Source organism: Lepisosteus platostomus, chromosome 9 (assembly GCF_059453375.1).
Source record: "Lepisosteus platostomus isolate fLepPlt1 chromosome 9, fLepPlt1.hap1, whole genome shotgun sequence".
Taxonomy (NCBI): Eukaryota; Metazoa; Chordata; class Actinopteri; order Semionotiformes; family Lepisosteidae; genus Lepisosteus; species Lepisosteus platostomus.
Window position 1 is genome coordinate 34,097,182 of NC_142619.1, and position 18,978 is coordinate 34,116,159.

General features: G+C 34.7%; 1 protein-coding gene across 1 annotated transcript in view; it reads right to left on the reverse strand.

The window, feature by feature from the left end:
• The window catches only part of ano6 (anoctamin 6), a 51,896-nt gene that overhangs the window by 29,371 nt on the left and 3,547 nt on the right, over positions 1-18,978 (reverse strand). The window contains exon 2 of the mRNA XM_088644786.1: positions 4,163-4,233. Coding sequence (XP_088500912.1) covers positions 4,163-4,233 — 71 coding nt within the window. The remainder of the gene's footprint in view (positions 1-4,162; positions 4,234-18,978) is intronic.

Below are 18,978 nucleotides of genomic sequence, written 5' to 3' on the forward strand. Positions count from 1 at the left end.
CTAAAATTAACTGAATGTGTTCAGTCACCATGTCTGAATGTTGACATGTTGGGCTCTGCAGAAAAGAGTTTTGAGTTTTGAGTTTTGAGAGTGTTTATAGTTAATTGCCTGTTGGTAGACCTGCTAGCAGTGAAGACATGAGAAAGGTTACAAATGTGAGGGAGCATGTAGCCCATTATTAGTTAGTTTTGATCTACAAAACAACATCCAGTTATTTCTTGAATCAAGCCAGTGTATCAACTTCAACAACATGGCTGGGCAGCTTGTTCCATGCTTCCACAACTGTACACAATATTCTAAATGAGGCCTTACTGGTGCATTATACAATTTAAACATCTCTTGTTTTAAGTAATGTTTTTATATATATATCCTAACATTGTTTTACATTTCTAATTGCTTCCTCACATTGTCTAGAAGATGTAAATGATGTGTCAACAAACACCTTTTTCATAAGTAGCCTTTTCCGTCTCAGTATTACCCATTTTAAATTTTAGTGTATAGATACTAAGTTTAGAGTTGTTTTTTATTTTATTATCTTTGAAGTATCTTTTACTTTATTTGCATTTCAAACTTTTAATGAAGCCAGGAAATACCCTAAGTCATTCATTTCCATTTTCAGTTTAGAATGTTTTTCATGTGTGAAAGTCTCTGACCTACCATCTCGGAGTGCGGATTTCCACAGTATTAATAATGCAAAGACAAACTGACAATCAAAGTTTTTACCAGGCAGCCCTGATAAAAAGTCACATTTGACACCTATCCACACATTTTTCTACTATACTTCATCCAAATACAGCAATGGTGTACTGCACCACAGAAAACCATTAACCTTTTTATGCATTCTTTAGGACTTAATTCTTCATTCTTTCTCTGTCTTTTTGGTACAGGAGAAAAGGTGTCTCCTTAAATAGCCCCTTCATAACAGAGTTATTAAATGCTGCTTAGGGCTTTATCAAGGAAAGATAAAAAAGTGAGCACCTCTGATGCTCCTGATAAAGTGAAACAATGGAAATGATGTTATTTTCACTCAATGTACAAATACAAACATCCAGAAAGTTAATCATTCTTTATTAATCTTGAAATGGAAAGTATATTAATGTATCTTATGTACCTCATTTTCATAATGCAGTATTTGATGCATAATCTAATTTCTTTACTGTGAAAGGCTAATCAAACACCAAAAGTAACATGGAAACCTTTACCTACAAAACCCTTTGCAATGCTATATTTTAGTTAGGTGGAGGTGAATTTTACAATCCTGTGATAAGTACTGGGTTACTGCAATACTTTTGGTTAAAAGAAATGCTAATCTTTTACTCAAGCAACCTGAATATGGTATAAATACAATTTACTCTTGCAAAACCTAAGCTAATGTTGCTCAATTTAGAAGAAAAAAAAACAAGACTATAATACAAGGATAACATTGGTTATTTGACTAACATGGCTTTTCAAAGAGCTGTGTTGTTATAGCAGGTTTATGCATCAATGATCATTTACAGTATGTATTTATTTATTATAATCATTCTCAGTAGTTTTCTTGTGCATGGAAGCAAACACTGGGTATAGCAAGTCATGAAAGAAAAAAAGGCAGGGAGGGAACTTTCTTTGTTAAAGCTTGAGATAATATCACCTTTCAGGACACTATATAAGCTGTCAAAATGTGTTCTTCAAATGCTATTAAAGATCTTTTAACACATTATTTTATGTGTTGGAGAAGCATCAGTAAGAATACTTGCTTTTCACCACTGAAAAATAATACATAGTATTCAGTACATGTATTGTTAGATATTAGGAGAGTTAATACTAAAAAGATAAGTTGATAAGACTAAAGCACAGAAAAACTTTGATATGGTCTCACATAAAATGATCATCATCAGGTTAAAAGCCAATTGAATCCCAGGTAATATATGCACTTGGATCTAGAACTGGTTAACTAGCCAATTGATCTAGATTGTTCTTAAAACAAACGATATATCTTTAGCTCAGTGAAAAATCAGAGAAGCAGAAGTGATTTTTGAAATTCCTTATCTTGTATCAATACAGTTATACAGTAACCTGCCAAAGAGAATTTTTTTACCAGAAAAGGTGAAGAACTTTAAAGAACTTAAATTATGCTGATATACAGTGGTGTGAAAAAGTGTTTGCCCTGATTTCTTGTTTTTTTGCATTTTTGTCACACTGAAATGTTTCAGATCATCAAACAAATTGAAATATTAGACAAAGATAACACAAGTAAACACAAAATGCAGTTTTTAAATGAAGGTTTTTATTATTAAGGGGAAAACAAATTCCAAACCTACATGGCCCTGTGTGAAAAAGGGATTTTTTCACTTTTAGGCCTGCTCTGTAGTTTAGTACATACAATATTGAGCCTAAGCTGCTAGGACTGCTTTTATTATTTACATCTTGCAGATTCCATTACATCTGCAGCAGACAAATGGCCATTACTGAATGTCACTATGTGTTCTTATATGTAGCATGGCCTTTCACATGCTAGCTGGCTTAGGAAAATAATCTGTTGTACAGAGTAGAATCAAAACGCTTCACATAGGTGTAGTAATAAAGTTGGTTGGGTGCCTCCTCACGTAGCTTGACTAAATGATGCTCAAGGAGCTTGATTGACCAGCGAGAGATTGTTCCAGTTACCTAAACAATCTCTCAGTCACCTACCAGGGAGCCACCTCTAGCCTCTTAGGGACTGTGAAGAACCTGCTGCTAGGCAGCTTGACTTCGGACTTTAAGTGAGGATCATGGTAGTAAATGTGACGGGTCTGGTTTTGCTGTTAATACGTTTGAGTCTGTGTACTCATTTCGGTTCACCAATGATTTAATGGCACGGAACCACCCACTTGAGACAGAACTCTGTTAATGAAAACATGTTTTGCATCTGTTATATATTTTATATTTATTACACCCATGATTCTTATCAGGCTTACTGATGTTTAATAGGTTTCTCAGTCTGAATATTACTGAAACAGCACAAGTCTCTCTTTGTCTCTATCTTTCTAATTTAACATATTGTTATTGATTCTGAAACAAAACTGACATTTTAGAATTTAGATTTAATGCCAAGGAGGAAGAGGTTAGACTATTTGTATATGCAGATCACTGTCACATTTTTAGTAGCATATGAGGATGTAAACGTGACAATGATTTGATAATCTAGTGACAGAATGTCAAGACTAACACTAGATTAACACTAGATTATCAAAAAAGGACTTTAAAATATGAGTGCTGGATGGTCAGTACTTTAGACTAAAAGATTGTTATGCTTCTACAACACATGGAGTACAAAACTGAAATCTGAGAACTGTACCTGCTCTGTTTTCACTCCTAGAGAGTGCTGAGAATTGTCAGACAGTGAAAAGAAAACATTTTTTAACCAACAACAGTACAATGGGGCCTAAACAAATCCTCAATTAATGGCGGTTCCATTGGTATTTAGCAATCAGAAATAACATCAATAAAGACAAAAAATATGGAACAGCAGACACACTAGTCTGTTACTGTTCCTTATTTTGCAGGGTTAGTCTTTTAATACAATTTTGATTCCAGAATTTGTTTATGGATTTTTGCAATTTGTTGTTCCAGAAAATGAGAACAAATCTAAGAGGTTTTATATTAAGACACAGTTAAGAGAAAGGGTTTGTTTCTAAGGGCAGCATTTTGTTTATGAAATAATTTGTGTGGAGAATAAGCACCGTAATCAAAAGCAACAGTGGGCTTTTAGGTCTACCTTAGGTCACTCATTTCTTTTTCTTTATGTGGAACAAATGCTGGACTTAGATAAATGACCACAATAACCTGGCAAATAACTGAAAGCATTAACTTGTTTGATGAAAAGAGGTTTTGAGAAGTCAGAGTACATTCTTTTTAATACTCCTGTTCTGTTTGACAACACTTGTAGCTTCACCAGAGTGCTTTATAGTTTTAATCTTTTTGGCTTCAGACAAACAAACTCATCCTTGTACATTTTTGTTGTATACTGCAAAATGGAATTAATTGACAGGGAAGAACATTGTTAAGGTAATTTTGCAGTGAAAATCAAATACTGCCAAACCCAATAATGCAATTTTATGTATTTATTGAATTTTCAAACATATCAACTAATTATATACATGCTTCCAAAATGCAGCTTTGAATGCTTATGTTTTTTACTCACAAATTCAGCTTTGGCCATGTCTTCGCCCTCCAGTACTGCTCCACAGTTTTGTATAAATTCCTGGGCATACTCTGAAAAATATATATGATTTAATCATAGTACAATGAATCTTGTGACATTCAAGTTACTATTTGTACTTATATTGCTAATTACCATAATAACTAAAACATCAAAATTCATTCTAAGATATAAAATTATAAAACTATTTTTAGGTAGTGGCAAGAAGAAATTTTCCAAACAAACTTCTTCTTTTTTAACACTTTCATTTACTGTTGAATACCTCTCTTTTAACTGTGATAGTCATTTGAAAAGTTTTAATTTAACAGCTAGCCATATTGTAAATTATGTCAAACAAAATACCAACAGACCGTACTGTAGAGTATATACATATTCCTTCAACAAAAATGTCCATTTACATCAGATAATTCTCTCCCCTACATGTTATAAAAAGGAGGGATACTACAGACCACTGAAACAGTTACAGAACATGTAATGTTGTCAGAAAAGTACCTAAAAGACATAATTTATATGTTTTTGAGGAAGGCCGTAAAGTTTATAATCACAAGTGAAAAGCCAGTTAGTGACACACAAAGACAGGGATCCATGATACTAATGTTATTAAAGCCATTCAAGCTGACTACAAATAATAATTAAATATACATTCACCTATATATTTCAAGCTCTTCAAACTATGTTTAGTATGAAGTTACGACAACAGAGTTTTTGTTTTTCATTAAAATTAAAAGGCTATAATTAATTCTTCAAAACATGCTATTTCCCAACACACCTTAGCTGTTTATCAAAACAGTATCATGCTGTACAAGAGACTTTGAATAAAAATGATTAATAAAAAATATGATTATTACAATTAATAATGAGAAGAAAGCCATGTTTGGTGCCTGTTAATGTGCATAACTGAAAATGTGGAAGAGGTTCAGGCTATGTTATTGCGAAATCAACTTCAGCTATTAAGAATACTAAAGGAGACTTTCAGGAAACAGGTGTGGGAGGTCTTGTCAATTGAAACTATTTTTACTATTTTTACTGTATCCGTCTGGATACAGACGGCTATTACAGGTGAAATCACATACTGTTAGGGATTTAAAACCAGCAAGTTGAGCAAGAAACATATTCAGCTTTACCTGAGAATCTGACATGTGCAGTGTGAATGAATGCAGAGGACATGTTGATCATGCTTTTAAATAGGGAATGAATTAATTGTGTTTAATGATCAGTCTTGCCTCACAAATACCCCGCAACAGATACGGTAATCTGAAGAATTTTGGTAAACAAATTTACAGCTTCCTTAAATTAGTTGTTTCCTTGTTTTTCTCTAAACGATTTCTAATAGTTGCACAATTAATGGTATAGAGAAACAAGTACGAATGACAATGCAACAAAAACACCTACTAAAAAAGTTATCTGCATCAACCGGAAAGAGGACAGTATGAATCTTAAGATATTGCTTCGGGGTCAAACATATTTACTAATCCCAATGAAATTCTTAAGAGCTAAAATAAGTTTTTAACATTTAACTACAGATAAGAGTATTGATTAAGAACTCAATTAGCACAAAATCTAGGGGTTACTGGGACCTTTTAAGAAAGTGGTCCTTATAATAACAATACAACCTATCCAAGTAAATATTTATATCTGATGGAATGAAGGCAGCCAGTGAATTATTGGCTAAAATTTCTTGTTGCATTATATTCACAGTCAATCCTGTAAATTAAAATGGAAAGCAGTTTCCTCAATTTTTAATATATACTAAATACAGTAGGATCTTGACATCTGTAAATTTAACTTTCGTCAATTAGCTTATTTACAATTCTGTCTGACCAACAGGGTGTTGGATGGAAGCAGACCAGGATGAAACCGAGCCAAAGGTTTTTAAGAGCAACTTTCAAATTAGCATCGCAACAGCCTAGGGTCAGGACACATATAGCTAGTGAGTTAGCCATTGTCTGCCCAATTACCCACAGAATCCGCATCCCAACGTGGTCTTGTGTTTGTATTCTATTATTTTTTTATTGTAATGAACACTTCCTGTTCCTTGTCGGCAGTGAGGGGAATGACAGGCTGGGCTCACTGACAGTTTTATTGCCCTTTTCATTAGAGTGGGGCATTCTTATCACCTAACTAGAGAGAGAGAAGTGCAGACTGGACACAGAGCAGGATTTCATGTTATTTTGATTACTGATGTTTGTGATTACTGTAGTTTGATTTAGTTGAACTAAATATTTATTTTAAATAGCCTCAAGTCAATGCATTATTATACTAATTATAATTATCAGTGCAAGACTAGAAGTTGATCAGGTTATATCTTAAGGGAAAATAGTGCAGTGCTGACAGTGCAGTGGCAGTGGGAGAGTCCCTGGCCAAACAGGATCCACCAAAAGATAAAGATAAAATATGCCATACAGGGAAAGAGGAATGGCTAAGGTTAAGGACCACACTGTTGTTCAGACAATCACCTCATTCTGGTCTATTAGGGTTATACAGAATATACAGTCAAAATATGGTTATACAGTCTGTATTTAAGATAAGATAAAATCACTTTATTGGCCATATACAATTTCTTGTATTAGGAATTTGTCTTTTTGCATACCCCAACTTGCTCTCCATGAGACACACAGACAGGTAGAGAAGCACAGCCATTTATATGGCGCCCCTGGAGCAGGGGTTAAGAGCCTTGCTCAGGGGCCCAACGGAGTAGGATTCCTCTGCTGGCTGCAGGATACGAACCAGCAACCTTCCAGCCACAGGCGCAGATCCTTAGCCACAGAGTCCTCCAGACTACACTACCCAGAGTGGAGGATCTGCTACAGTATATAAACACCATATATAGATATGCACAAACATACGTACACATGTAATTATGTTAACTGATGACACAGTATTGGAATTTAGTATTACTTAACATCAAAGTTTAAGTGTTCTGCTTTTCACACTATGACATTCTTGAAATATTCAGTAAGACACAATGCTTGACATAATTCTTTAGAATTCCTAAGTCACATTGCTAAGTCAGTTAAGTCAGTTCAGTATTAAGAGGCATATGGTTAATACTGACATTTATATAACAGTCATTTAATAAATAAGTTTAAAAAAGAAGGCGGTCACTAAATAAAGGACATTTTTACTATAGTATTAAATGTCTGCAACACGATCAGTGGATTTCAATGCTACAGAAACATCTCACTTTCAAATGAACTTTTAAGGTCTTATTTTTATAACTGAATTTCTGTGCTTCATGTGAATGTCATTAATTAAGTTTCCAGAGAAACACATGATTTCCAGAATGGATGGCCTGTAGCACAGCTTAATTCATTACTGTAGCATTCATATATATTGTAACACTGCAATAGATTTTTATAGTAGAGCCCAGTTTTTAGTATTATCTGCGGGAAAGGAAGAGGTAATTATTATTAAACTAATAAGAAAAGAAATGCCAAACAACTCCATCACAGATTTACTGACATAGCTTATTCAATGGAGCTTCAGATTTTAACAGCCACCTCTATGTGTCTGACATGCACATCTCAGACAATTACCAAACCCATAAAGGCCCAAAAGTTCTCTTCCTTTACGGCAGTGGCAGTGGTTCTCAACCTTTAAAACACAATGTCCCAATTTCAGTTAATAACAAAACTCCAGGCCCCCTCCTTGGTGTAAAAGCTAATAATTTTTTAAATGTTTTATAAAAAAAAATCCTTTGCTTTTTGTGCATTTAATCTTACATCAAATATAATCTTTACTTAAAGATGGTGCAGCAGATTGAAGTAATATGATCCAAATTCACATTTGAACTTCAGATTACTTAATTTAAAAATTCACTTCAAACATTATCAGAGTGAGCTCTGACGCTGCACAATTGCCAAAAATTTTTAAATTCTCGGCTCTGGAAGAAAGAGCACAAAACAAGTTACTTCCAACATCGGTTCTCTTGCGGTGCTTATTTGTGATCATCAAAAGTGTAGAAAATCATGCCTCACTCAGAGAAGTGGATGAAAATGGGACTAGGATGTGCAAAGCTCACTTGCCTGTTTTTTGGTAGACAGGAAAGTATTTCAACCCAAACTTCTCCATCGGTTGAAAGTTAACCGATGGAAGATATCTCGGGAAGTGTGTCTAATTTTAGTCCCAAAAGTTCCTCTTGGGTGTTCTCTGGCAAGGACTCAACTTCACAGTTGAAATGACAAAAAAAATCAGACAATTAAGACTGCAGAGAGTCTGTGAAAGTCTGATATAATAACTAAATTGTTACTTTCCATGTAGTGTCAAATTGTTTACTAACCTGTATGAAACCACGTTCATAAGCTTTAGTGTGGATAGTCATTACGATATGACGCTGATAGAAAATGTTTTTTTTTAATTCTTAATATGACTGCTAGAGTGGACATTATTTGTTGTTTTAGTGAGATTCAATGCCTGCTTAAGCTCTGCTGCAGTGTAGCTAACAGCATGGCTTATTATTACATGGCAAATAGCCACTTGTTTGCTCAAATCCCAAAAATGGCAACCAAAATAAATGCAGTCTTCATGAAAGGTTTAAAAGTTTTTATTATTAAATTACTGTGATTGGATCAGACTTCATCTGCAAGATTTTGCTAACTAAAATGTTATTTAGAAGAATTTGCTGGTTAGTAGCAAATACAAGTCAGTGACTAAAACACAAAATATCAAACCAAGCTTGATTAGAAGGAGAGTCTTATGTTTCTATTCACAAATCACTGTAACAATGTTGCCTTATAGTTGGAAAAATTCAATGGTATTTTGAATTAGGTGAATATAAAAACTTCTCTCTCTCCCTTTTGTATCCTTATATGCCCCCTATGGGGCGCGCCCCACTAGAAGAAACTCTTCATACTTCTGTGAAATGATTTCATTGTATCAATTAACAGCAGGAAACCAGTTGCACTTGCCTCCAAATCTAAATATGCTCAAAGGTTTAGATTTTATAACAAATATTTTAGATACAAAATAAAGAAGTACAGTACATCTTGGCCACACGCATAATACATCTCAAAAAGGAATCTGGAAATATCTACTTGTTTTCAAAATCTATGTCAAAAGTTTGGAAGCCATGCTGATCTCCAGAGGGAGGAAAATATGTCTCACTAATTCTGGATGACTAATTTGGTTGTTTCCAAGACATCAGTTAGCATATCACAAGAACATGAAACTAGGGAGAAATTCAATGTGTAGGTACAGTATACATTAAAACGTACGTTTTTAAGTTGTAATATGTAGTAGGTTGTTGTTTTTTTAATAACAATGTTATTAACAATCATTATTTTGTACACTACAAATCTATTTCCCATCATGAAACACTGCATACAGTATACACAATATATACAAGAATATTAGAATGGGAACCTTATATTAAGTCAGATTCATCTAATGCCAATGTTTTGGAAACAAAGTTTCTTAGTGACCCTCTGGCACTGGCTGAGAGTCTCTGTGCAAATTAAACCCAGATGTTGCATTTCCCTTGTCCTTCTCTTAAAGGAATAGGACAAGCCTGAAGTAAACCCCGGGCTATAGCCACCAGCATTGTCCATCTATACATTTCCACTATACTATTTAAGCACCATTTGAAACATCTACAAATATACAGTACTGGGTGTAACAATAGTTTAAATGTACAAAACCAAATAACATGTACAAATTTACATGTACATCTTAACTGAAATATTTTACATTTGATCAGATTATAAATGGTATAAGCACCCATGTAATAAAATATTAATTGAAGAAAAAGGCGGTTGTTATACATACAGTAATGCACGTGCTGCACAACTGTTTTCCCTGACCCTTAACCTTAACTTTCAAAGTGAGTTAGTGGTAGCTTTTGTACTTGCTTCTGAGGTTTTAATGTAGACTACTTAATGGAGTTTACAGTAAATGTCTAGTTTGTAATAACAATGATGAGGACATCGTCACTGCAATGTTTTATCTTGCTTCACTGTTTATTTTAAATAAAGTATGTTTTAAGGAGTGCTGGCTTTCCTTCTCTATTTTAATATATATATACTGAGCATCATAAGAATTTTGTTATTCTGCACTTCTGTTTTTAGAAACATAAGGTATAAAGATTACTGATATTGAATAAACGTTTTGGCATCATTTTGATTGATCATTCCTGGCAAACTACGGAACCGTGGTAGCTCAGATGGCAAGGGTGTCTAGGTCCTGACTGGAAGGTCCCGGGTTCAATCCCAGGTAGGGGCAAGCGATGTAACTTGCTCTAATTTCTTTCAGATGGCACTGAACGGTGTTGGATGGTTGAGAACAATGGTGGCCCTTGCCCCCCCATTCCCCATGGGCCTTTATGGCCTGAAAAAGGGACTGAACTTACCTGTCTGGCTAACCATAATAAATTCAAGTGCATTTGTCCACTGTGTAAGCACTAAATCATAAGTGGAGGTGACTGGGGACAAGTAATAAGGTTATTTAACCCCGCTGAATGGCAAGCTTGGTGAAAAACACATTTTAAAGAGCCAATATGCCCTGTTGTCAGTGTCACCATGCCATAAGCATGATGGAGGAACCTCAAGTAGATGTGTCGGCAGTGAAGCCAAGTCTTTTTTAGTAATAAATCAAGGTTTTCTAATAATTACTCTGATGGACATCAACAAGTGTGGTGCACATGTGCAGAATTATGTTCTTATTGTGCACAATGTGCACAACAGACAACCTAAGGGATGGTCCATATGTGATGGTCGGGGCATGAGTGTCTAGTTGATACACAGGTCCACTTGTAGTGATTGCTGGCAGCTTGACTGTACATCAATCACATCCCTGGAGTTCACCTGTGGGCTCATCCTGATGTGACAACATTCCAGCAGGACTGCATAAGTCCTCGTTCTAACTTTTTTTATTTTTTCCCTAAAGACCTCATAGATGTGGCAGCTTGGTAATTATCACCAATCTAACTAGACACAAAAAACTGGTGTGGTTTGTTCTGCAGGGAATAACGTGATGTTGAATATGTTTAATATTTAACATGTGAAACATTTTTTTAATTGGCTGAATGTCAACTTTCTGTCTAAACCTTTATTCCTCCACTCCTACTTCAAAGACTTGTCACACTATAAAACACTACCTCAGCTACTCAGCTCTTTCAATTCTGGCTTGCTGAGTGTCCCCATGACAAGGCACCAAACACTGATCCATTTCCACAGTACTAGTGTTTCCTAAATTTTAATTGTTGTTTTTATGTTCTTTTTACCTATATGCTGTTTGTTACCTCCACTGTAAAGTGCTTTGAGACATCTTGACATAAAAGTAATTATATAAAACAAATTGTATGACTATGCTTAGTTTCTTTCAAACTAAGACCAGTGGTGGAACCTGACCTTGAGGGTAACTGCTTGCCTTAAAGTTAAGATCACCTTTCAGTGCATGTAAAACAGCTGTCACAGAAGAAGTCAGTCCTATCTTTCCAGAGATTACTGTGTGAGAATAAAGACAACAGGCACTGAACTGTGCTTTTTAAAACCTTGATTTCAGAATTCACATATTCCCCTAAGCATTGTGAAAAATACAATAAGGTCACACGCCTTGGAAGAGAATCAGCATCAGTGTCACTCAGACATTTTCCCCAGGACTCTAAAATCCTGTGAAGTTTCATGACTTTTTGTCAAAGCGCACAAATTCAAAGATTTTAAGACATTTTGTGAAATAAAAAAAAATACAAGCAATTAAAACACAGTTCCAGCACGGCTCTGTCGCTTGGACCCTTAACTATATCAGCATCTGCCCTCTAAATGACTGATAATAGAGTATCTGTGAATACAGCCATGAATACACCATTCCCCACACTCACACTCCAAGCAGAAAATGAAACAAACATTTCTAAATTAACAACAAACAAAAAAATGAAGTCATTTCAATAACATATTGTACTTTGAAACAAATTGTACTGTACACAATTCTATTTATAGAGCTTACTGTTAACATACTGTTTACATTTACTGCAGCAGCTCTGAGAAACATACCAGGGAAATATATAAAATAAAAAAAACAACTTCCTGTCTCAGTCAGAGAAGTGGCACAGCCAGGACTGAAAGTTGTGATCTCCAGGCTGGAGCAGCTCCAGACTGAGGCTTGAGCCAGAAGAGCCACCCAGGAGACATCCAAACAATGCCTCAGTGTAGCAAAACAATTGCTGTTCGTTTTCCATGATTCAATACCATTGTGAGATTTTGAATAAAACATTTTGCTCTCTGTTCCATGGGCAATTAATGCTGTTTCTAAACATCAGATAACCCTGATTTATTTTAATGACTATTCTATATTATTTTACTTACCCCATATTCACTATGCATACTGTAGGTACAGCTATACACAAAGCTGTGAAATGTAGTATATGCAACCACAAGAACGACAACTTCAGGAGGTAAATCTGGAATTTAAAGTTTTGCCTTAATTTGTTTTTAAATAATATAATCTGAATAAAGTACTGATCATATGAAAAATATGATTCCACATGTGGTGACCTGCAGATGAATACGTTGTTCGCCATGCTGTGGAAGACAGCATCTACTGATGCTGATAATTTTTGGAATTATTACCTTTTTATTGATGAATCACTACTGTACATTTAAATATATACAGTATACGCAATATACAAAAAACTATATCTCTGTATAGTCAGCAAGTCACCCGTGAAGCTATGGCCAACAAGTTGGTGTCACTCATCTGTTGGGAGATCAGAACAGAGGCATGCAAAACCTTCAGGTATTGGCTATATGAAACCCCAAATAAACTAAAATCATGGTTTTGAAAAGGTAAAAAACAGGAGAATTTAGAATTCAAAAAGCCATATTTTTAGCTATCTTTGCTACTTGTGTTGTTAGAAAAAAATCATCGTGCTGAGCTAAAATTATTTTACAGAATCCTAACCAGTTGGAGTCTTGCTATTAGACAATACATAGATTTATAAAACATTCAAAATTAACCTACTTAAATTCAGTTTAGTAAATACTCAATCTCATTGCCTCGCACTACCACTCCCAAATGATGTACATACCTACTTTAAATGCAATAATTAAATCCACTAAAAGTTTCTGAATAAAAGTTTCAGAAAACAAGATTTTAGCATAAAAACAGTCATCATTGCTAAAACTACATACCAGTTTTGCTTCAGTTCAGAATTCGATCCATATTTTTGTTTCAACAGAGCCCATCATATTTTAAACTAAAACCCATCTTCAGTAATTAATGGGAATTTTTAAATATCTAAGGGGACTTTATAAATCTTTTTATAGATCCAAGTTATTATTACCCATAGGACACTAAATACCTTTTTTCCTGCCTTCAGCCTTTCTCATGTGAAAGAAGCAATGTTAGAAATAAAACAGGTTCCCACGTGGCAAATGTACTGTATGCATTATAAGTGATCCATCCTTTTTGAAAAACAAGAAAAGGCAGTCCTAATTATGGCATCTGTAGAAAACTCTTCAAGCTTAATTGATTTAAAAGAGAATGAGAGGCCAAGTGCTCAAATTAAGACACTTAAAACTTTAATCGATGACATATACTGTTGTTCACTTCTAAGATGCCGGTTTTATAAAAAAAAACCTTCAGTGAGTGCCACATACTGTAACTCAACTAAACTCAGGAAGTGAAACGGTTACTAAAAATAAGTGAATCTTCAGCGTCATCCTGTCAGTGACTAATGTAGTCACTAACACTTGCCATCCTGCACAGCTGAAACTCTATGAACAGCCTGCACAAAGCACCGTCATGCAACCCAAGCCAAGTGACTTTTACCTCCTATAATAGCTGTATAACTAAAACAGCTATTATTGAACAACTAACCCATTTATTTCACTAGTATTATTTGTATAGCGTTATGGTTAAAACATAAATACCTTTGTCCTTTCCTGTTGTATAGTAAAAGGTATATCATGATCATGATACTATAAAGTATAAAATACTCTGATACTCTAGCCTTATATAATGCTTATATTTAATGTTTTTTTTATTTTAAAATGTTACAATTTACGATTTTAAAAAGTGGATAATCTTATAAAATACATTTGATGTAAAAGTGCCTAACACACAGAAATGCATTATGCATGTTAAAATTAATAAAAAATTGTTTTGATCTAGTGAAAACACAAACATTCAGTACCTTTTCCCTTTTTAAATTGTGGCCTTATAAAAAATACATTACTGAGCTTTTTAATCAGACATCTATGTCAAATCAGGAAATGTGTCATCAGGGAAAGCACAAAAAAACATTTGCAAGTGATCACTTGTGTGCATATTATCGCCTGTACTGTATATGCAAACAATGTATAGTTATTCATTTGTAGGGTATTTGAACTACATTTACTATGTTGCTCCTGTTATGTGTAATCTTCTATGGAAACTTGTAAAAGCTTCACTGGAAGATTCTGCTCAAAATGTGGTGGTTTAATCACACAGATGAGGTGTGGGATTTATAAATAAAATTTAACCAATACGTGTACAATTTCTTATTTACAATGAACACCTAGAAACATTAAACAGGAGGACATTTACTGGAGCAAACTGAGTGAAATACCTTTCGCAGGAGTGTAACTGAGGCTTTGCCTTTATACAAAGAATGTCCGAGCACACAGAACTGTGCAGAACTGAAAAATGTAGCAGTTGATTTCATACATTTACTGGCTACAACATACTAAATTATGACTAAGTATCATCATCACCATCACATCACTTTCAGTAACTGCTGATCTAATTCAGGCGCATCGCAAGGCCTACACAAATTTACAGTATACACATACACAATATATACACACACCACAGCCAATTTTCAACAAGACAATTAACCTACTAGTATGTCTTTGGATTGTGGGAGGATACTTGAGCACCCAAAGGAAACCCATGTGAACACAGGCAGAACATGCAAACTCCACATAGACTGTACCCCAGAAATTAAACCTAGGGCCCTAGCGCTGCAAGGCACCATGCTGTCACATGACTAATCACATGACTAGAAATTTTATAACAAATCAATTTAAAAGAAAACAGTTCATGTATTTATGCCATGAAATATTATCTCAGGCCAGACAGGAAATTGGAGGGACTGCAGTATGGATGTTATGGTTTGAATTGTGATCAGTTGTTTCATTGCACAGGAACTGTATAGCATCTTATTTTCCAATGTGAGTGAAGTCATCAGGCAAATCCTTATAAAAACATATTACTACAGTTTTGTTACAGTAATACAAATGACTATATGTCATGAGTTAAATATTAGCAGTCATTCTTACACCTAACTGTTACATGTACAGTAACTGTATAGATTTCCTCTTATTAGAAATATAGTCATATAGGAAAACACTATAGACATATTGAAAAACACTGAATTTATTATATGTTCCCTTAGAAACTGTAGAATAAGGGGCCTCTTGAGGCGCTCACCAGAGTGCAGGCTGAGTCTGGGTCATGTCACTAGCTGAACTGGGACTCCCCAAGTGGCATGCACAATTGACTGAGCACATCTGGACGTAAAGTTTAGCTGACAGGACTCACGTAAACACACAGCGACCCCTGTATAGTACCCAGAGCCCTTGAAGGTGAGGTACTGATTGTGCATAAACCTCCTCCACAGGGCTGTGTAGCTGGTGGCTCAAATGTGAGTGGGTCAGAGGAGTCTGCCTACCCTTCCTCATTCCTCCAGAGTGGTGTTTGTAGCTGTGTGCTGAGATGTGAAATGTGAAAAACACATCATTGGCTATTGCAAAGCAGGAGGGTATAACAAAAAGCATTTGGCAATTCAAAATTTTGGAGAATATAATTTTGGCTCCATAATTAAATACTTGGCATCTAGTAAAAATTGTTCCAAAAAATATGTCATTGTTAGTCTCCCATTTTCCTCGATCATAAACTCCCTTTAAGTAATTTTCCTGTCCCACATTACTTTAGAATTTTAAAATGCAACACATTAATGTTGAATTGCATTGTTTTATTTTTGTTCAGTTTTTTAATTTGTTATAAAAATACTTACAAAATTACTTGTACATTTGTTCCATTTTAAATGGCAAAACATCCCCACAGAATGCATTAAAATGTGCAGTTCAGCACAGATTTAGAGTCCGAAATGAAATAAAATAGAATATTATTAATAAATTATACAAACATTCCCAACATTCCCTCTAAAGCAGCGAATCCAGGTTTTCATAAACCTTTCTGACTTAATGAAATCAAAACTTTTCATATAATCTTTTCAGCTACTGTGAGTGAAGGTGTTTTGACCTATAACCCCTAACTTCACACTTGAATCTTTCTAGAACCTCACTTAGTAACTGCATGGTCTACAGTTGACAATTTTTGCTTCGGGTGTTTCTCACCTCAACAGGAAGCCCTACACAGCAGTTTTGCCTGTAGCTGAGTTTAAATAATTGTACTGTAGTAACCATAATGACAGTTCAGACTTACAATCAGTGAATTTGTGTAATGTCAAGCCAGGCTTTAGAAAGTTGCTCAGGTTGCTGTGCATCAAAATATGTCAAGTATTTTATATGATACTGTACTGCATGAAATACCTATGAAAACACAAAACAACTACAACAAAGCACGTACTGTATTAAATACACACACAAAAAAAGATAACATAAAACATATCAATATAAAAAAATGCCAGGTTATGCAAGTTTTAAATAAAGTAATAGTAGAGTCTCCAAAAAATTAATATTTTGTTCTAGGTACACACAGCAAGCCACTGTGTAGGGAACAAAGACTGTATTTTGGGACTATCATACTAGATAGGTACTAAAGCTAATTTTCCAAAGCAGTGTTTTGTGTAAAACATGTATATGGCTTTTTTGATACTTAATATGCCCTTGAAAAGAGACATAAAATTTGTTTTCTCAAAAGCACAAATTTGGTTGGTTTTCAAATGTAAGTTATTTTCATAAGTCTGGGGCAAGACTTTGTTTGGATGTAAAGTGTTTTCAAAATATGTTTCTTAAATATTGATAATATCTTGTGAAATGCTTGTGAAAACATATATTAAATATTGAATGAACATTATATATATATATTATTATATAAATATTGAAGTGAGTATTTTAAAAAGTGCCATTATTTCTAAATCACAATCTGTGATCCTGGTCTCTGTGCTGTTGCAATCAGTTTATCTACCACCCATGCTTAGTGCACTTTAAGTAAATAGACAATCTCGTTTCACTAACTTCTAATCACTAAGTTTCCTTGATTTTAATTTCATGAATTAGCTCTAAAGCTTTCATAAGAAACAGGTGTAATAAAAGAAGGCGATGGGTTCTGTGGATGTTATCATGTGGTCCTTTTTCAGAAAGGTGAAAGTATTTACAATATATGGCTATTGTCCCAAATTACCATGTAATTAATTTGAAAATACTTCCTCTCTTTAGCAGGGGTTTATAATATAAAACAAGCTCAGAGCAGAGATTTTCAGATAGTGATGCAATGGCATTCCACTTGATTTCCCAATCAAGCCTTTGCAATGCTCCCCACATCTTTAAATCACATCTAGCACTTACTGAAAGATCCTGAGTTACAGGGTTTAGACAATGTAAATTAAGTGGAGATTAAGGAAACCTTATATCTTTTTTTTAGGTAGAACAGTACATTATTGCATTCAAAAGCACTACTTCTTCTAAACTTGAATCAAACCTAAACCACAATATATAGGGACTATGTATGAGTGTGTGAGGTGACAGGAGCTTACTAATATTTTTTATGGGGATTTCACTGAAGTACAACAATTTTGCCATACACCATAAAGCATAGGCCTACTTCAACCATACAGTAAAATATGCAAAATCAATCTAACATTTAGAGAAAAATCCTAAATAAATAAGTACTCACTACTCGAACTTCATCAAAGTTCCCTCCTGACTCAAAAAAGACTAGGTGGAATGACTAAGTGCTTCATTGCAGAGGTATAAGAAAAACAGCAAAACAAAAACTAAATAAACCTGTAAACCAATGGATGGTGTATTCCTAAAACAGTGTACAAAAGTCTTTATATTTTATGTCCTGTGCTCTATTAACATTTCCATAGAGACGACAAAAAAATAATAACATTAGGCTATTGTATGGCTACTTCACCTATCTGTGACTACAAGACAACTTTTATAGAGGCTATCATGCTATCACATTGGTGTATAATGCTTGTGAGAAGTTAAACCAAATGATTTCCAGATCCCTGCTCAGTTTTAGAGTAGCCTATGACTTGTTCATGAGACAAAGCTGGCTATGGGAAGACTGGACATTGTGCAGTGTGAAGGACATCTGAGGCCATGAACCTTTATGTAAATGACTAGCTCTGCCCTAGATCAGTGGTTTCCAACCACGTCCTGAGAGATCCCTGTTAATCAGTGGAGCATTTCAACTATCTAAGTAAGGGGAAGCTCGGAAAATCAAAAACTGGACAGTTGATACCAATTACCAATCCCATTAATCTATTCAATAGTTTAAAAAATTAAATGTGTTTCAAATAGTAAACTGAAATAAGCAACCCAATAGCAAAAAGTGGTTGCTTCAAAACCACCATCACATACACAAACCAGGCCTGAGAAAAAATGCTGGGCTACTACAGGTGTTATAGGCACTTCTGTCAGCACCTAGAAAACACAGCTGATTTGTCTTCTTGTCCACGTTATTGGTTTAATAATGTCTTTAAGGTCCGAGATGGAAGAAAATCTGAAACAAACAAGGATTCAAGGTCCAGACTTGCATACCCCCAGCCATGTGCATGTGAATGTATGAACACACTCTATCTCTGAAATATCTAAGATCTGTTTTAATACTCCTATTGTGGTCTCTGAAAC